General features: G+C 36.0%; 1 protein-coding gene across 1 annotated transcript; it reads right to left on the reverse strand.

Annotated features, from left to right (window-relative positions):
• Positions 1-687: 687 nt before the first annotated feature.
• LOC121426011 (WD repeat-containing protein 86-like) lies at positions 688-18,962 on the reverse strand. The gene is made up of 4 exons (XM_041622143.1): positions 17,534-18,962; positions 5,835-5,970; positions 3,077-3,180; positions 688-1,293 (listed from the first exon to the last, which is right to left on the reverse strand). The coding sequence occupies exons 1-4, from the start codon at positions 18,428-18,430 to the stop codon at positions 796-798; spliced, it is 1,635 nt and encodes a 544-aa protein (XP_041478077.1). The 5' UTR covers positions 18,431-18,962; the 3' UTR covers positions 688-795.
• Between the last annotated feature and the right edge of the window lie 891 nt (positions 18,963-19,853).

Below are 19,853 nucleotides of genomic sequence, written 5' to 3' on the forward strand. Positions count from 1 at the left end.
GCTAAATGGCTCGGTGATTAATGGAAGTGGTAAATTCCAAATTCTAGAGAACTGGTATCAGGAAAATCACATACATATGTACAAAAAATTATAGCAAATGTTAATGTATACTACACATAACCTTTATCTGCATTAGATATGAACACATTTTAGAGTAGAGTTAATGGATGAAATTTGCAAATTTAAAACATTCCGATCAATCCATTCTATTCTTGAATTGCCTTACCTGCCAAGATCATTGCTTGACTTTTTAGTCATTGTATTAACATAATTCGCAGTATCCAGGGGCCGCGGAATGGTTTTCAAAGTGGGGGGGGGGGGATATGGGGGCTGACCATGCAAAAAATCACAATTATATTGTAAGTTTTACGTTTTTGTACACGGTTCTGGAAAAAGTGGGGGGCACCCCAGCCTCCGCTTCTGCGGCCCCTGGTATCAATGACTCGTTGGTCTATAGACAATTATTCTACTATATTTGAATTCACTTATTTCATCATTTCTAGTTACCATACACATGCTTCCTTGCAAGGTATTACACTTTCATTATACTTGTATAATGATTATAGAATAAACTTTAAATGGTAAAATATCTAGTTTTACATCATATTTTGTAATCTAAGTATAGTATTTAAGATGCAATTACAATGTTAATCAATGAAGATTGACTTTGGTCTCATAAAAAATTGTTTGTTGTATAATCACTTTCCTACTTGGTTCCGTGTTAACTTTCACAACTCGACTGAAATTTTGAACTTTATGAGAGGCTTTAATCTGAAGCAAAAGCAAAATCTTTCATTAGTTAGTATCCATCTGCTCAATTTCTCTCATAAGCCTTTCGTCATCATCGTCGTCTCCCTTCTCGCTATCTTTCTTCTCAGATGACATCTCTACATCCCCATCATCGTCCTTCTCATTGTTCTCAAAGTCATTCTTCTCCGGGAGGCTATCCTTATCCGCCTTATTGTTTTCTTCCGTCTGTCCCTCCATCTCCGCCTCCTCTTTCTTCTTCTTCTCAGCGTCTCTCTTTTCCTTCAGCTTCTTAGCAGTCTCGAGCTTTTGCTGATCCAAAGCTTTCTTGGCCTCGATTTTGGCTTGTTTGGCCTTTTCTTTTTCCTGTTTGGCCTTCTCCTTCCGCTCTTTCTCTTTCTTCTTCCTCTCTTCCTTTTCCTTCTTCTTTTTCTCCTTCTCCTCTTCGTCATCACCGAAGCTGGTGATCTCGTCTTTGATGTCGGCGCAGTCATAGATGTTCACCGACCCATCGAAAGATGAGGTAGCAAGCTTTCCGTCCAGCAACTGATGGTTCGGAAAAGAAAAGATAAATATACACAAAATGAATCAAGATGCATGTATCATAAATTGTAAGATAAATCAATAAAAAAATCTGTTTAGAAAAATCCCACCTTTAAACTTAATAGTATTCACTTTAATGGCGTTGGAACGAATTTCGAGAATAAATATTCATATTTTTTCTCAGTCTATCATTTTCAATGATCTTCCAACATACTCATACTCAAATAGAGGACATAAGGGGGATATATCTAAAACATTTAGTTTTAAACTTTGCCACAGAAAGTAAACCTTTATTTGCCTGCCTTGTATGATACTGCATGGTGAAATTTGCTTTTTACAATTTTCATCAAAATTTCGGCAATAACATGATGTCAGATTGTTAGTGCATTTGAATATAATTGCATGCAGAAATTCAAAACGTTTATTTCTTTTCAGATTTGTGAGCCACATTAAGTTTTTAGGAATATAGAAAAGTTAGAACGTCCTTGCTACCAACTCCCATACTATGAGTCTTTCTCTCTAGTTCGGGTTTACGACATATTTTCTGCTTATATCTGCAACAAATTAAAATATTCGATCTTGGCACTCTGTTTTGTTAATCTAAATATACAATTGAGTAGGGTATGACATCATAATACACTCGTTGATCTTGGATGTTGACACTTGAGCAATTATCGTTTCCAAATGTTACCTCTCATTATTTATACCCGTTTCCTTGGTTGCAACGCCGACAAATTAGTTACGGTCATAACCGTTGATAAAAGTCAATATTCTGTCAGACATGCAGTCCGATTTGAATGATTCAGACATAAAGCGCTGTCACATGTTGCCGTTTATCGGTTATGCCTGCCCCCATCCCAACATTTACGTCACACATTGTCAGACAGCGAAAATTCAACTTTGAACATTATACATACAGTAGTTAGAAAGCGACTAGCGCTGTCTTTCAAAAAAATCAATATCGCTTTATACCAGTCGAATACATGTAAAAAGTCGAATGAAATGTGGCAATCGTTTCTCGGAGTGTATCGTTAGTTAATATGACAGGGCCTTCAAAATGAATTGGTTGTATATTCCTGCTTCAAAAGGCACCGGAAAAGAACAATAGGACTTTGGAGCAATATTCATCCTTCAATAAATCATGCAATCAAACATCTCCACCACGTAGCTATCCACATAAGACAACATCATCCCTGTCATATATAAACCCCATTTAGTTCCTTTCATCTGTCAATTCTTAATTTGCACACTTTCAGGGTCATTCGTTATTCCTGAATATTCGTTGATGTTTGTGAATTGGAGGCGATCGATCTCTATTAATCTGAAACGATAAATTTCGTGCGTGAATATGCTTTAAACGTAATTCTTAATTCCACCTTATTGTAGGCACTATCATATTGAACATAATAAGCACTAATCTGAATAGCAGTGAGCCTTATTACCTTTTATGAGATTTTATGATTTTGATGATCATGAAGATGGTAAAGACAATATTTCTGATGATATTTTATTATCAAAGTATCATTACGATTATTTACTTCATTACTATTATCGTAAAAAAAACTGTCACTATTGTGGTACTAAAATAGTATATCATGATTGATGTTAACGTTTCTTGTTTTTAATGATGATAATGATGGCGATCAACATCATCATCATTTTCTTCTTCTACTCCTTTCTTTTCATCATCATCATCATCGCCATAATAACCACCAACACCACCACCATCATCATCATAATCATCACCATCATCATCATCATCATCAATACATCGACGTATCCTCACCAAAATGGAGTAAACCGCCCCTTCGTGTCCTTTGAACGTCCTCTTCAGCGCACCTGATTTCGCATCGTATACCCGGGCAAAGCCGTCACCACAAGCAGTGTACACTGAAAGATGAAAGCAAGTATGTTGGTAAATTATTAGATATGTAAAAAGAAAAATGCTATCAAACATGTTACTAATATGCAGTCTGTTGATAGCTTAAACTTCATTTGGGTCAACCGATGGTTATTGGGTGGCATAGTTAGTTATGTAGAAAAAACAAATTGCATTGGTGATGCTAGAGGTGTATTTCAAATAGAAGAGGAAGAACATAAAAAATAGCAGGGGGAGATGGAGGAGGAAGAGAAGGAAGAAGAAATAGTAGAAGAAGAAGAAAAAGAAAAAAGAAGAGAAAAGAAGAAGAAAAAGAAGAAAAATAAGAGGAAGAAGAAGAAGAAAAAGAAGAAAAATAAGAGGAAGAAGAAGAAAGGAAGAAGAAAAGGAAAATGAAGACAGATGACGAGAAAAAGAAGGTGAATGAGTATACTGAGAAAGACAAAAACCAACAACAATAACAGCAGCAGCAAAAACAACAAGGACGATAAGAGGTAGATGTAGAAGGGATGAGAAGGCTAAGAGATATATAAATATAAGAACTCATAACAGGAAATTCAGTAGCAATGGCAGCAGCAAAAAAAATTGATCAAATTATTGGAAGGTAGGTCACAAAAAAAAAGAGTGAACTGGCACATAATCATGGTGAATGTTTCAACATCATAGTTGTTTCCGCAATTAGATTTGTTGACATCGCAATATAATGTTTATCAACGTGACTGTATAACCAAGGTCATGGATGCTATTAATGTTCATTTGAAAGGGGGAATGCGTCACCGGCAGAAATGACGTGAAAAAAATCCCATTTGTTTACACTGGGATAAATTTTCACGGTCACATTCAGTTCAGATTCCGCAAAACAACGGATGGAAATAATGAGAGTTCTGCCCTGAATTATGATTTTGTAATCCCTTTTCTTCCCTTCTCACTTTCTTTCTCATTGTCTGTCTTATTTCAGTGGTTGTTGCTCTTTCTCTTTCTGTTATGTCTCTCGCCCCGCTTTATATTATCCTAATTTCTATTTTCTCAAAATACATCTCATGTGTAAAACATTTTTTGAAATCGACGTTTATGCATCAAAAAATGAAGTTTAAGGTATGACCATTTTAATTATTAAGATTAAACAGAGAACAGAGAAATTGGTGGTGATACGATGTGATCTCTGGCGTAAATCTCTTCATGGAAGTCGAACAATATTTTATCAGTTTAACTTTAATTATCTTTGAGAGAATTATATTTGTCCGGTGTTGTTAACACGTGATTGCCGATTTAGGGGGAAGCTGTGAAAAGAAAGAGAGTTTTCGCTCATCGAAGTATGGAAAATTTAAGAACTAAGTAAATATTTTGAAAATTTCCTTCAAATAAAAAAGGATAGCTGGGAGGTCTTTGTCGAAATTTGGTGAATCGGAACAAGTTTTAGGGCTGATGAAATATTGCAAATATGTAGTTTGTCTATAATTACGAATCTGCTCATTTGATTCACCGACTTTCGACAAAGACTTCTTGGTTGTTCTTTGTCATGACGGGCATTTTTGACAATATATTTTACTACGTTGTTGAATTCTCCGTACGTCACTTAACAAAAACTCCCTAATGAGGAATGGGAAGATACAGAGGGAAGGTTGTGTTTGTGTGAATTAATATGTATTTATTTTCTTTGCGAGAGAGAGAGAGTGTGTGTGTGTGTGTGTGTGTGTGTGCGTGAGAAGGTGGGAGGGGAGAGAGAACCAAGCAAAGTCGTGAAGCCATTCATTTTACTATTCATTACACATACTTGTTATTCCCACTTCAGTGCTCAATATTCAATGTGAGTTTAATAACGAGATAGCTGATGGTTCATGATAGTTCATGTAGACGGTGAAAAGAAATCGATTATCATGTTCTTTTAGATTACAAGCGAAATTGAAATTCCCTCTCTGAGAGACGGTTAATGTTCACTGATCAACCATAGCACTACGAGGATGAGGCGGTTGGCATTCTTCATTTACCATGTGTGTGTGTGTATATATATATGTGTATATACTAAGCCGTAATTAATGCAATCACACTATAGTGAAAATATGTACAAATGTTGTTAGTACCAAAAACTCAAGTATATATATTTATAAGCATACACGTTTACAATATTACAGCTGACATGAGATGTGGTCGGATATTTTAATCGGTGGGGGCGGGCAAGACGACCCCGTTTTCCCCCATTTTTGGATAATAGGGGTACTACAGTGTAATTTCGACCCAGACTATTCTTCTATATAATCCTTTTGGTCCTTTCTTCCTGGTCTTACTCCTTTCTCCTCTTTTTCAGTACCGGTACTTGAAAAATCGGAGGATGCGGTTGCAACTTTCGTTAAGGTGACGACACCATTGTGAAGTAATAAGGACGACATTAAAGACGAACTACTTGTACAATACGTATTAATTATGATTCAGGCTTCGAAATGCATTAACGCTATGTCTGTGAAATATCTGACAGACTGCTAGTTTGTATAAAATGTATGTTTTCTTAGTCAATCTTTCCTTCAAATGAATACTTAATGTCTGAATTACATATTCAACTTTGTAAATATGTCCAACCACAAGTGCCCCGGTGGTAGGAAGGTAGATATAAATTCATCTTTTCTGATAATTTCAAAATATAATCTTATTCTTTTTTTTCTTCGCTTACCTAATCCATCTCGAAATTTGACGGACTGTACTGTGTGTTTATGTCCTTCGTATGTCCTAGTAAGATCTCCAAACTCTGTCACCCAGCATCGAACTGTCTGATCTGCGCTACCAGTATACATCAATTTGTTTATAACCTGCAACGAGAATATTCAAAAAATTATAATAATGATGAAGAGTAGATATAATGAACAAACATTCTGTCAGTGTTATTTTGTACAAACGATATATCAAGCTTATTTCCAATGATGTAATGAGCCAGAAAATTTGTGGCGACAGTGCATAGGGAAATTTCTAAAAAGGCGCGAACGAAAATTTATCTATATATGACATATTTTACATGATATTCAACATGTCAACTTTTTTCTTTCTTATTTTTCCCTTTTCTCCTTTTGTTTCTTGGACGTGAAACTTATTCGGTGGAATGGAGGGGGGGGGGGCAAAAGCACCCACCCCTCTCCATTTTTTTTACGCCGGTGCTAACTTTTCGGAAAATAAAACCGATAAATTTCAAAATTCACTTTCGAGATGATTCAATTATGACCACAAATATTCATATGGAAAAGATGGTTGAAATTTACTGAGCATCATGCTTAAAAGAGTTGTGGTAATATATAAAGATGAATACTGGAAGTTCGAACCCCATTTTACTGACCATGCTAATCTTAATTACTGAAATTTAGAACAGGGAAGGTCGTTTATAATTGGGACAATGTGCGTGTGGAACCCCGCATGTATCATCATGATAATCAATTGTTTCGGATAAAATGCGGTCAAAATAATTTGAACGAAAGCATTTTGCCTTAATCTGAATCAAAATACAATATAAAAAATATCTAAATACAGATAAGGGGACGGTTTCACAGACAAGTAAATGTGACTTAAATTCATAGCACCACACGCATGGGCCTGTATTCTGAAGTCAGGTTTAACTTAGACCACGGTCTAACTCTGTAATAAAATTATGGGGAGCCAAAAATTCAAAAAAATCTGTTTCTAATGTACATGTTTTATGTTTACTATTTTGCTTTCATAATGAAGTAAAATACTTAAAATTACTTCATTTTTCATTACCAGACAATTATGAACAATTTGGGTGTCATGTGAGTCAATAAATTGGATGTGTACTGTTGGAGATTTGTGCCCCAATCATCTCTCCATAGTTAAACCACAACTTTAAACCAGAGTTTAATTTAAACACGATTTCAGAATACGGGCCATAGTCTTAATGGTGACCACTATCCTATTTCATTAATTGATCCACGATAAAAATTTAAATTTGACTTGTGAACGAATAGCGACCTTTATCGGTAATACGATCATTTTATGCATAGAGGACACTCGAACGCTGATCTTACAGATTTAGTACTTCCACTCAGAAAAAAATATTCAAAGATTGTATCCTACATAGAATCGTTGTCCTTATTCATTTTCATTCCCATTCAAAAAATAATAATTTTCATACCACAAGGATATTTTTAAGAAGGGACTTGACATCTTTCAGTGTGACATTATAGATTGTAATTTCTACTCAAAATTTGTCAGACGGAAAATGTTTGTGATATCCTCACCCTTCATGAAAGGACTCGTCGGATGTCGCATCCGATATGCTACTCAATCAAAATGGCTTGTGCCATCACATCGGCTTATTGCATCCAGTCGGGCAATCACCTATAACTATTTGGGAATAACGGTCCCCTAAAATGCCGAAACGTCGGGTCCAGTTTGCTCGACCATTGGTGAAAATGGCCCCCTAAATTCCTAAAAGGTCGGGTGCAATTAACCCAATGGTCTGTGAAAATTATAGGTAATATACTGGACGTTTCAGGAATTTAGGGGGCCCTTTTCTCGAATGGTCAGGTTACGCGATTGCCCGACCAGACGCAATAGCCTGATGTGATGGCACAGGTCATCAGAATCAAAGAAAGTTATCGGATCTGAAAACTCATAAGACAAAACATTCACATTGATGACACAATCCTCATGAGTTGTTTTAATCATTTTTCAAACAAACAACGATCACTATACCGATTCAATTTACCACGAATACAAAATTACAGAGTACATCAACCTCGCTACGAATAACTGGGTAATTATAATTTGCTTGATTGTTGGCTCTTGATTCAAAGGAAAGTTGGCTACGGTTAAGCAGTGGTGCACTGTAATGTTCACCACAATACACTAGTTAATCGAAATTGAGATTAAAATTTGGAAGCGTTATAAGTGTGAGTTAAAAAAAAATGGGTAACTTAATTGCTTGATGTAAAATAATTTTTGTTCAACATTTAAAGATAGAAAACTTTGTATTATAGTTCCTATCTTAAGATGAAAAATGGTATGGTCTTTTACGTAATACGCTTGTTTATATGGCTTGTCTACCTCTGAGTGTGTATAAAACTTTATATCGTGAATAAATAATTGGCATTCATGATGTTGCTATGATGCATAACGTTGACATACTGGCGCCACTTATTTTATCGTCGCGATACAGAATTGCATGCTGAGAAAAAATAAATTTATTGTACACAAGAAAAACACAAAAAAAAATCCAGTTTTATGACTCTCTCGTGCGAAAGTCGAAGATGTGGCGTGTCAGCAAAAAATAAAAATAAGATGGGTGATAAAACTGTGTTCCCCTCCAAATAACAGACATGATATTTGAAGAAGTAATATATATATTTTTTAAATTCCCTAATCAGACTGACACTGGAATTGTGCCTGCTTGTGCAACACCCTGTTCCATGAAAATAAAAAGAGAGAACAAATTGAAATGAACGACCCGGAATAAGAATCGACAGATCTAATCCACTAATACGTACATCGAACCTTACTTCCGCGTGATTATTCATGCCTTCGCGAAATCCCAGTACGGCGCGTCGAACTGATAAATGGAATTTCTTTCTTTCTTGTTATTCCGCGTAGGTAATGTAATTACTGTTAATAGAGTTCAATGTGCCTGTTTTGTGCAATGCGTTATTTTTTTTTACCTCGTAACGTTGGGAAATACAGTCTGTACTATCTGAGGGCAATTCACACAAAAAAATGATTTGTTAAATCAACATCTGAAAGGTTAGAGGATTGGCAATTTATTCCCAATGTTATACCTTTGCATCACGCTGAATCGTGTTTGGTTGAACCCTTTAATGTTCTAAATGCAACATTTACACTGTAAAAATGCTGTTTAAAATTTTAAGCACGTTGTTTAAGCCCATCACTTTAACAACTATTGTTTTAACTTTCTAAGCAACTTTTTAAAGGTTTAAACAACTGTTTAAAGGTTTTAAACAACTGTTTAAAGGTTTTAAACAACTGTTTAAATGTTTAAAACAACTGTTTAAACGTTTTAAACAAATTGTTTAAAAAGTTTAAACAATTACATTAAAAAAAGGCAAAAACAAGTTTGTGTCTCGCCCACTTGTGAAAATAACCAGAAATATCTTGATTTACGAGGGCACGCAACAGAATTGTATCGAAACTTCATTGTGAAATGACTGGGATGAAATAACTCTTGTCATTAGAGCCATGCACGTAAGCTTTAATGCTGACCTGAAAATGTCCTTTGACCTTACCATGTGACCTCCCACTGCAGCAAAAGATTCAGGTCGCCTAAGTCCATCTACCAAGTACCATCCAAATTTTGTTGAAAAGTGACTTACGGTTGCGGAGTTAGTTGTCATAGTATTGCATGTAAACTTTAACGTTGAGCTGAAAATGACCTTTGACCTTACCATGTGACCTCCAACTGCAGCATACCATGCAGGTCCCCATGTCCATCTACCGTTCAAGTTTGGTTGAAAAGCGAATTAAGGTTGTGGAGTTATGTGTCATTAGACATGTTAGATTTGTGACGGATGGACAACAGACGACGGACGGACGACATTTGGATCCCTAAGTCCCGCCTTCACCTCTGGCGGGTGAGACAATAAAATAAATCAGAATACATAGGATTTATATAGCACGCTTACCATTCTAATTAGATGCTTAAGCTGTTTCATATCAAATAACAGAAGAAAATATACATTACATGATCAACCTTTAAATATGAATATGTAAATGGTTGTCTGTCAAAAAAAAATCCCTTATACAGGTGTGAGTTCAGATTGCCCTAAAGGTGGCTGCAAACTCTATGGAAGACAATTTCCACATGGTAGCCTCTGCTTTCTCCCCATGAATTCTGTGAAACAAGAACTCGCAATTTAATAGAGTATCAAAATATTTATGTAAACATTAATACTTTCCAACTGAAAAGAACTGGAGTTAATCAAATGAATTTGGCAGACTGGAATACTCACAAGGAAGTGGAGAATGTGTGCACATTGTGTGCGGAATGACTGATAGAATCCAATGACCGGGGTAATAATATATCTGTAAAGCGCTCAGATACGTCGTTCCGATGTATTAATTGCTATATAAAAGCGGACTATTATCATAATTAGTAGTACTTTATAAATTTATATGAAAAGTTTGTATCCAAACAAATAACAGCATCTAACAAAAACATTAAAACAGACCTTATGAAAGGTGAAAGAAAGCAAATTATTGGATCTTTTGTTGGGAAACTTTAATTCTCAACAGAATTTATGAATTAAAAAAGAAGTGATATAGTTGAAAAAGTTGAAAAGCACCTTATGGTTGTGGAGTTATGTGTCATTACATTTGTGACGGACGGACGACGGACGGACGGCCGACAGACGGACGACATTTGGATCCCTAAATCTCGCCTTCACCTCTGGTGGGCGAGACAAACACTCAACTTGTTGTTAGAGTGACAGGCTTAAACAACGTGCTATTTTTTTTTACTGTGTAGAAACGGTTGTCACTCCTCCAACCTTTCCAATGTTGATTTAACATTTAATTTTTAGAGCGTTCTTGCTTGTATGAAAGAGGAACATATTCCTGGAGACGTAAAATATCGTTTCTCTGTTGAAAACTTTTTAAAAATCAGTTTTGATTCTTTCATAACTAGGAGTTTTTTCTCTTTCTACACAGAATTTTCACTTCATGAGTGTCACTATGATGGTTAATTAAAAGTAGGTTGAATGCATAGGCATAATAATGATGACAATAGTAAAAAACGACGTAATGAAATGCATCGACATGCAGCCTGTACCCAAACCAAGGCTAAATTAAGTCAAATTAGTGACGTTGATTCAAAATGTCATGTGTTTGAGAGGAACAATGCATCATAATTTGGAAATATAGAACCAATGATCCAGACAAAGACTAGGAAATGAAGAGAGATAGAGAAAGAAGGAAAGATGAAAAAACAGTCAGTGCCAGAAAGAGAGATGGAGAGGGAGAGAGAAGGGGGTGATGGCGTAATATATGGAGAGGACATTTTATAGGGATGTGGTTACACACGAAAGTACAGGAGTAGAGTAAAAAATTTGCGAAGAAGGAAGACGTGTGTATTTGAAAAAAAATGGTGAAGAGACGAAGTGAAAATGGGGAAAAACAGACAGTGACAGAAAGAGAGAAGGTGGTGGTGGTGTAATTTTTTGGAGACAGCATTTTATTGGGATATGGTTACACACGAAAGTACAGGAGTAGAGTCAAAATTTGCGAAGAAGGAAGACCTATGTAGTGGAACAAGAGTGGTGTAGAGACAAAGTGAAAATGGGGAAAAAAACCTTATATACAAATATTTGGATTATGATTTGATGGCTGAGTGCATGCAGAGAGAGAAATCCAAATAAGACGAAAAAAATAAGATGAAATACAAATACATTTACATTACTCGTTTCAATCATAATTGCATCCATTAATAACAATAATGGTATAATGGCAAGGAATGGGAGGAAAATTTCATTTCTTCGAAAAAAAGTTGACGCTTTTTCTCTCATTTAAGATTTTCCATTTCTGCACGATTACGGTAGAGGATTTGGCTTTGGCTTAAATCACAATTTGAATTTGATTTTTTTTTCACAACATCATGATTTTTTTAGCAAATTGGGTGTGGCATACACTTCCAAACTGCGTACTTGGGGTTAGCGAATTTAGTCTCATAAGTTGCGTGAGACTTACAAGAAGAAGATTGATCAGAAATATCAGGTAATTGCAAAGTTGGTGTTGGTTTTGAAAGCTCAATATAATTTACCTTCCCCCATCTGAAACACCTATAATGTGAGTTTATAAAAAATGTTCAAAATAACATGAGTAGCTTGATCTGTATTATTGTTATCTTAGGCATTATAATACAATTGGAATTGTTATTATCATAATAATTATCATTATAATTGTTATTTAACAGGAAACATGGAAATCAGCTGACTACCATCAGTGACAAGAACCCGTATATTCTCCAAACACATTACCTATTATATACACAGCAACCTTCACTCGTTTCACTACGCACGCTACATGAGTTATATAAATAGACGGTGGAAATTGTTGGATTACATTTCTTAATGTAAAGTTGATTCGCATTGGCGACAATGCATTCATTAATTAATTACCAAACATACAGGGTGGATAGACGTATAAAGAAGCGAGGAAGGGAGAGAAGGGGAGGTAGCCAGAGAGAGACGGAGAGGAGCAGAGAATTGGAATGGGTATACAGTTAGTGCGAGAGAGGTGATGGAGATATACAACAATACCTGTGGAGTTAACCGGTGTACATATAGAGGACCACACCATTTATTTTACACCGGTGTTAAATTGGTGGTGTCAGTTTTTACACCTATATGTGTTACTACAACTCCTATGGTTGTTACATTTACACTCTTTGGTGTTATGTTCAGTCTCTAGGGTGTTATTTTAACACTCTAGGGTGTTATTGTAACACCTCAGGGTGTGGTTCTCTATTAACACCAATTGGTGTAAGTTTTAACACCACAGTTTTAGGAGCTAAATAAAAACAGTATACACACACGCATGGACCAACATACACAACACAAACACATTCTCGCGGCGAGATGGAAAGAGAGAGACACAGAGAGAGAGTTGAGCAGAAAAGATAAAAATAAAACATCCAGTCCTCAGATGAGGCAAAATAGAAAAATCTACATTCTACCTTTTTAAAAAGATATTATAACCCCCATCTCTCCTGTCACGAAATGATGATAGTGTATCATCAACGAGACAGTATAACCATTGCTGATTCATCTTATATCGATTTCACAGTTGAAATATTCTTATTACAATGAAGGTTACTTCACACGTATTGTAATTGGTACCTTTTATGTGGTTTACATAATCATTTCCTGATGCAGTTATTGGTCACAAAACATACAATAGCATCTATCAGTTTCTAGATGACTAGGAAAGAAAATTTAATGTCAGAAATTTTTTTGTAAAACTAAACAAGGTGCGGAGATCTAAGGAGTATGGAAGGAAAACCAAAGTTAACCTTTTCAAAACATTAGTCAGACCTGTACTTCTCTATGGTTGTGAGACATGGAAGATCAACAAAAGTGAAAGTTAGATTCGTTTCAATATCAATGCCTTGAAAGAACACTTAAAATATTCTGGCCAAACATTATTGGCATGGAGAAGCTCAATAATCTCACTTAACTCAACAAGATGAGTCAGGAAGTCAAAAGAAGACGTTGGATTTGGATAGGTCATGTCCTCAGAATGCAAGATGACCATCATTGTTACACTGCTCTGACATGGAATCCAGGAGGAAAACCCAAGGAAAACGCAAAAGGGGTAGATAAAAACAACATGGAGGAGAACTGTAGAAAAGGAGAGAAATATCGACGGATGGAAGAGTTGGAATGAGGCCAGGAGTTGTGCTAGAGACCGCCAAAAATGGAAAGACAGCGTGGAGGCCTTATGTGCCACAGGGCACGAATGAGGATAGTAGTAAGAAAGAACATGCTTCACTACTTTTTTTTGGCTAATTCTTCAGAATCCTTGCACAAGTTCATAAAAAATAAAATTATACCAACAGATATTGATGGGATACTTGACACAACATACACATATGAAAAATTTTTACGTAATTAATTCATTCCTGATTGCAACTATATTTGAAATAAGGAAAAAAGTTTTGAGATGTGTAAGAGTTTTCCACTTTCTAAAATTTCTGATCGAGCAAAATACTGTGTCAACGATGCGAGGTAAATCTACACATTTTAACAGTTTTTTTCATAGTACATAAATTATATCAAGGTCGATTCGTTCCATTTTGTCAGACGTTCTTCCTAAAATCAATTCAATATCCTTGACCTTACATTAATAATTTTTCCAATAAAATTATCCGTAAAATATTACAACGAAATACATGTAAATTTGTTGTAAAAGTGTAGAGTCGATACCCACCTTCTTCAACAGATAAATGGAATATTATAATCGAAAGATAATATTCCCGGTCAGTAATTTGTTGATTTAGATAATAGTGTAGACGGATGTGAGTAGGTTGATATCTAATTTGGAATCCTTTAAAATGGTAGACAATAAACATCTAGACAAATGTTTCGGCGAATTCAAATAGAATTTCATGTTGTAAAATAAAAAGTAAGAAAGAGGCGAGACGCACTTAAGTTAATGAAGCTCATCTCGACAAAGTAGAAACTGTATGAAAACACCATGATTTATTATTTTCACTGATAAACAGCCGAATCATTACGACGAACTAGGGGTCAATATGATTTATTTCCTTTAATGTCACCGTAATTCTTTTGCTAGCATTACTGTGTTGATGTTTAAAAAAATATATTTATTTTTTCATAATATGATATGCTTGTTAAATGTGAATGTATTGCCTTGTATTACTTTCTGTATACTTGATATCTCTTTTTGGTCATGTCCTCGCTAAAATGCTGATTGCGGGCAATTATGTACATTGCATACTTTTAGCCGAAGTAAAACAAACAAACATTCTGTCTTGTAAACCTTTATAAATTACAACCTTTTATCTTATGATGATGGTGATGATGATAATATTATACAATATATACTCATAAATAACCAGGTTAGCCACGTCGACTATTATAGCTGATTTTCAAACGCCCTGAATAATTCAATATGTTATTATTTATCTTTCACCATTATCAGAAGTTGGGACAAGAAAGCTCTCTTTTTGCTCTCGTTCTTCTTCCACGTCTTCTTCTTTTCTTCTTCCCCACTTTTGTTTTTTATATTTATTTGTTATGTTTTTTTTACTTCTGTTAGTGTTGAGATATTTTTGCATTTGTACAAGTTTTTTTGTTGTTTATTTCTGTGATACCATGTCAGAACTATCCTTCTCTTTATACTATTCTGCTATTGCTACCATATTGTAGTAGCCCCTAAACATCATTGTTACGTCAGGAAATGGAATACCTGGATCTCCTGAGCTTTGTTAAATTCTTCTTGGAGAACAAATTAATCGATATAGGTCTTTTGAGGTTATCACGCAATCGATAACCATCGTCAGGCACTTCATACCATTGTAAATACTCCTTTACGTACAGGGGCGGTTATTGTGGTTGAAAACACTATATATTAACCTTGATTAGCCGAAGGGAATCTTGTGTGAAAGTTTTGTCACTCAAAGGCATCTGGATAAACGTTTGAATTCTCATTAACTTTCAGTAATTTCAAGAAATGCACCAAAAATGACATCAATCTGTTTAAAATAATCATGATTCATTGAACATTGTATAGAATAATCATGATTCATTAAACATTAGTTGAAATAGGCTCTGTTTTGGGCCTTCAAAAGAACTTGATAATTTATCAATTTTGACATGCGAATGAGACCCACTAAAGTCGAGCGTGGCATCTTTTTTATGATTCGAGGTCTATTGGCGTGTTTTTACGCGATAAAATTGTGTATATTCCGTGAACGCACACAACCGGTGTGTTGGCTCAGTTGGTAGAGCGTCCGTCTCACAACCGGGAGGTCGGGGTTCAAACCCCGGCCGCGTCAGACCAAAAGACGTTAAAAGATGGGAGTTGCTGCTACCCTGTTTGGCGTTCAACGATTAAAGGGATAGAGCCTCGTCGATTTGGCGCTGCACAGCGGCTGCCGGGCCCACGATATATTGGGCAAAGCAAATTTTCGGAGTATTTCATTTCATGTCTATTTCGAACAATAAATTATTGATTTATCATTTATCACACACAAACAAGGAAATGGTTCACTTATTCCAAATAACTCTACATCCATTCGTCAAATTTCCAATAATCGATCCCTTACGTACAAGTAATGAGTTTTTGTTTACTTAAACTTGGAGAAAACCGTTTCAAAAGTAGAGATAAGAAGCAAAATTGGCAACCAACGTTTGTATCTGGTCAAAATTTATGTTGACATAAGGAGCTCAGCTGTATACATAATTTCTGCATTATTACTTTCTCGAAAAGCACACAGAAAATGCATTTTGCCCCATGACTTTGCCACACACCTTTCTCTCATTCCGGCATTCATTCTTTCGCCTCAGTGCTGTCATCTCTGTTTGCTTTTCTTGGAACAATTTCAATATCCAAGTATTTGACTCATCACTTAGGATGGCGTAAATGGACCGGAATAAATTGATTAAAGGAACGAAGAAATATTTGATCCAATATTCGGACTCCGCTGTTGATGATACGTTTACTAATTAAATCATGATGTACACACTTACGATTATTCCCCGCCCATTTTTTTTGGTATTTCTAGGGAGAATTTGTCTTTTGTTAAGAAAAAAATATTAAAGGAATCTCTTCACCATGGAAATCTATATAGATAAACAATATCAAGGTTAAATAATGACTACATGCAAATAAAAAAAAATCTTATTCCACTTCTTCAAATCGCGTACTTTTAAAAAAGCATCTTATTAAGAAACGTTTATGGATTTGGTTTAACTTAAAGCCTTTTAAAATATATCAGAGACTTATCTGTGACGGCTTTGAGTCAAATCTAAGAGATGTCTCTGAGACTACATCAAGTCTTCGATAAAAGGCTTCTCTGAGATGGCTTTATGTCATCACAGTGAGGGGAGACTTTCATCAACAGCCGTCTTACAGATCTGACAACTTTCCTTAAGTTTTGATTGGCTGAAAATCACTATTGATATGGAAACTGTCGGATGAAACAAGACCTGTCGGATAAAACTTCCGACGAGTCCTTTCATGAAACGCTTCTTCGTGATTGTCTCTGAAAGTGTTTAAGTCATCATAACTGGGAGATATCTTTGAGATGACGTTCTTCACCGTTTAGACGCCTCTCTCAGATGATTATAATGATTATAAATGACAGACTTCATTGAGACTGTTATCAGGTGATTGTAAGTCATGAAATATTTCTCTGGTGGGTATTAAGTCATCATAACAAGGAGATGGAGACATGAAAGAGGCCTCTCTAAGATTAATGGGATGCTAAAATACTAGTAGTAAAAATGAAAAATTGAAATATTCATCCCTAATAGGCTGTACAGATCAGATGAAAATAACTAGTCTCCGATAGACTTCTCTATGATTGATTTAAGTCCTCATTTAGAAACACATCACAGATCTATTAAACCCTTAGTTGAATCTGCTAAGACCTTGTTTAGTTCGTATCGGGATATTAGATCTACTCTGAATCAGCTTGAGATCCTCACTAAATGATTTTACGAATGAGGACTGATGCATTTCTCATTGTATCAACTCCATTTTTTTACTTCCGAAATCGGGATCTCCAATGTGACGTGTATTTGTTTTGTTTTTTAAATAATTGATGAATTGAACTTTCTTCTGATGCAATCTGGTCTATATACAAAATGATATATCAAACTTTATTTTTGAACCTACCTGTAAGCAGATAACCGATCCTTGGTGGCCTGTAAAAGTCTTAAAGATCTCTCCTGTGTTAATGTTCCAACTATTAACTGTAAAGTCGCCACTCCCTGTATAAAGCACTGTTCCAGTACTGTCAGCTCCAAGACAGTGTATGGCTGCTTTATGGCCACGGTACGTAATCATACAGTCTCCCGAGTCCATGTTCCACGCCCTGGCAGTTCCATCAGCACTTCCCGTGATGAGGATATCCTTGTTGAGATCCATGTCAACCACATCTTCCTTCATGGCATCTTCGGCGGGAATGTACATCAATGGAGTAACGGATCGCGAATGACCACGGAAGATGTGAAGCAGTTCCCCATCATCAGGGTCCCAGCACATCGCCGTCTTGTCATACGAGCTGGTGAAGAGAAAGTCTCCGGTACAAATAAGACGGTTGATGGCCCCACCGTGGCCTTCGATCACCAGTTCCTGCGTGCCTTCGTCGATGTTCCATTTCCTAATCGTGCGATCAGCACTACCCGTAAAGACGAACTCCTCGTATATTTGGCAACAAGTGATGTAACCGGTGTGGCCCTTGAGAATGGCCTTCAAGGATCCATCGAAAACGTTCCAAACCCTTGCCGTTTTGTCGTCACTCCCTGTTGCAATGTAACTCCCATCTTCACTCATCGACATGCAGTTTATACATTTCTTATGTCCTTTGAAGGTCAACAACAAATGTTCGTCTTTCTCGGGCTTCTTCTTTTTCTTTTTCCTCTTTTTCTTCTTGTTACCATGCTCGTCCATTACTTCTTCCTCTTCAAATTCTTCACCCTCCTTATTGTCCATATCGTCTTGTTTTCTCTTTAATCTTTCCTTCTCCTCGTGCTCAATTTGTTTCATCTTCTGGGATGCCCCGCATCCCATGTTGCCTTCCGATTTCCGTCAGATTCATGCAATTCAGTAGCTCACAAATATCTTCACAAATTCATCGTGTTAAAATTATCTGACCTAAATTACAATAAACGTTGTCCGTGTGAGATGCGAGCAATCATTTCTAGTTTATACACGACCTCCATAATCTCCGATGCACACAAAAATGATGATCATATCACCTTTCCATTTTCTGCATAATCCGAAATTATAAATCATCCACAAATATCTCTTCTTTGGCATGAAAGCAGAATCCTACCGCCAAATGTGTGATATTCTGCAACGAATGGCGTCCTTTTACCATAGCTACATGACGCTCGACTCCCAGACAACGATAGTCAGGTATGTCCCTCTCTATTACTTCGCATCCGCTCCTCGTGGTGTGTGTGAGTGTGTGCGCGCGTGAAGAATTAACGAGTGTGCGTGTGTATGGATGGATGCCGATGGGCTAATGAAACTTTCATATATTCTCTGTAAGTAGCGAACGGGTAGCATGCGAGGCATCACTTCAATATTGATGAGAACTAAAAGCGGACTGATGCTCAGTACCTGAAACAGTGGCGTTCTGAGCATATCCGGTAGCCGAGATGGCGTATAGTCTCTTCTCAGCATTTGCTATTAACCGCTAATTGTTAAACAAAAAGTGTGAATTATTGATTGCAATCAACAAGAGTAATCTAAACATAAGTTACCTTGAGTTCTCTAAGGTGTGAAGATTGATAATTACTTCGCCATACATTATTTTGATAATACAGGATGCTTTATACCCGCGAATAAAAGTACTTGTTTGTCCAATTTTGCGTGAACAAAATGACGTAAAGTTTTTAGTGACATCCCATTTTTAAAAACTCTGCTTGCCAAATTGAAACTATAGCACCCAATTAGAAAATCATCCCAGGACCCTACAAACAGAACTCTGGAAATGTGAGAGCTAATTTGCCACTTTCCTCGCTCGTTAAGGAGAATATTTAGGGTTTGCAAACTTTCTAGCAACATTTATACTTATCCAAGAGAGCGAAAAAATGTTATTTCACAGTGACATGTTTATCTATTGACGAAGGAGTTAGTAGTATATTTTTCTATGTGCAGCAAACTATCCGCTCTAACATGCAATAGGCGCAAAGGTTTTGAAGTGATTTTGGTGTTATAATAATATTTATGAATTTACATGAATAAAAATCTAATACAACTTACCAGAGTTCTTTAAAGACTTTAATAAAACCATTTTACTCTTTATACTCGCACCGAGTATTCAATACAAGTAACCATCAGCAATACGTTGAAATAAGTAACGATAAATAACTAATCTGAATTCAGACATTTACGTTCTACAAACTATGAAAAACAGCTTTACATTTTCCCACGGTGAAACCGATTGGCTGTGTCTTAACAACTATTATGAGGATCAAATTTTATG

Source organism: Lytechinus variegatus, chromosome 1, assembly GCF_018143015.1.
Source record: "Lytechinus variegatus isolate NC3 chromosome 1, Lvar_3.0, whole genome shotgun sequence".
In the NCBI taxonomy this organism is placed as follows: Eukaryota; Metazoa; Echinodermata; class Echinoidea; order Temnopleuroida; family Toxopneustidae; genus Lytechinus; species Lytechinus variegatus.

What these genes read in the sequence shown, in the direction of transcription:
- LOC121426011 (XM_041622143.1), bottom strand. Translation starts at nt 18,430, where the DNA reads ATGGGATGCGGGGCATCCCAGAAGATGAAACAAATTGAGCACGAGGAG. An exon ending in GATCGGTTATCTGCTTACAG is followed by an intron (nt 5,971 to 17,533) that starts GTAGGTTCAAAA and finishes TTCTCGTTGCAG; the next exon opens with GTTATAAACAAATTGATGTA. An exon ending in CAAATTTCGAGATGGATTAG is followed by an intron (nt 3,181 to 5,834) that starts GTAAGCGAAGAA and finishes TTCATCTTTCAG; the next exon opens with TGTACACTGCTTGTGGTGAC.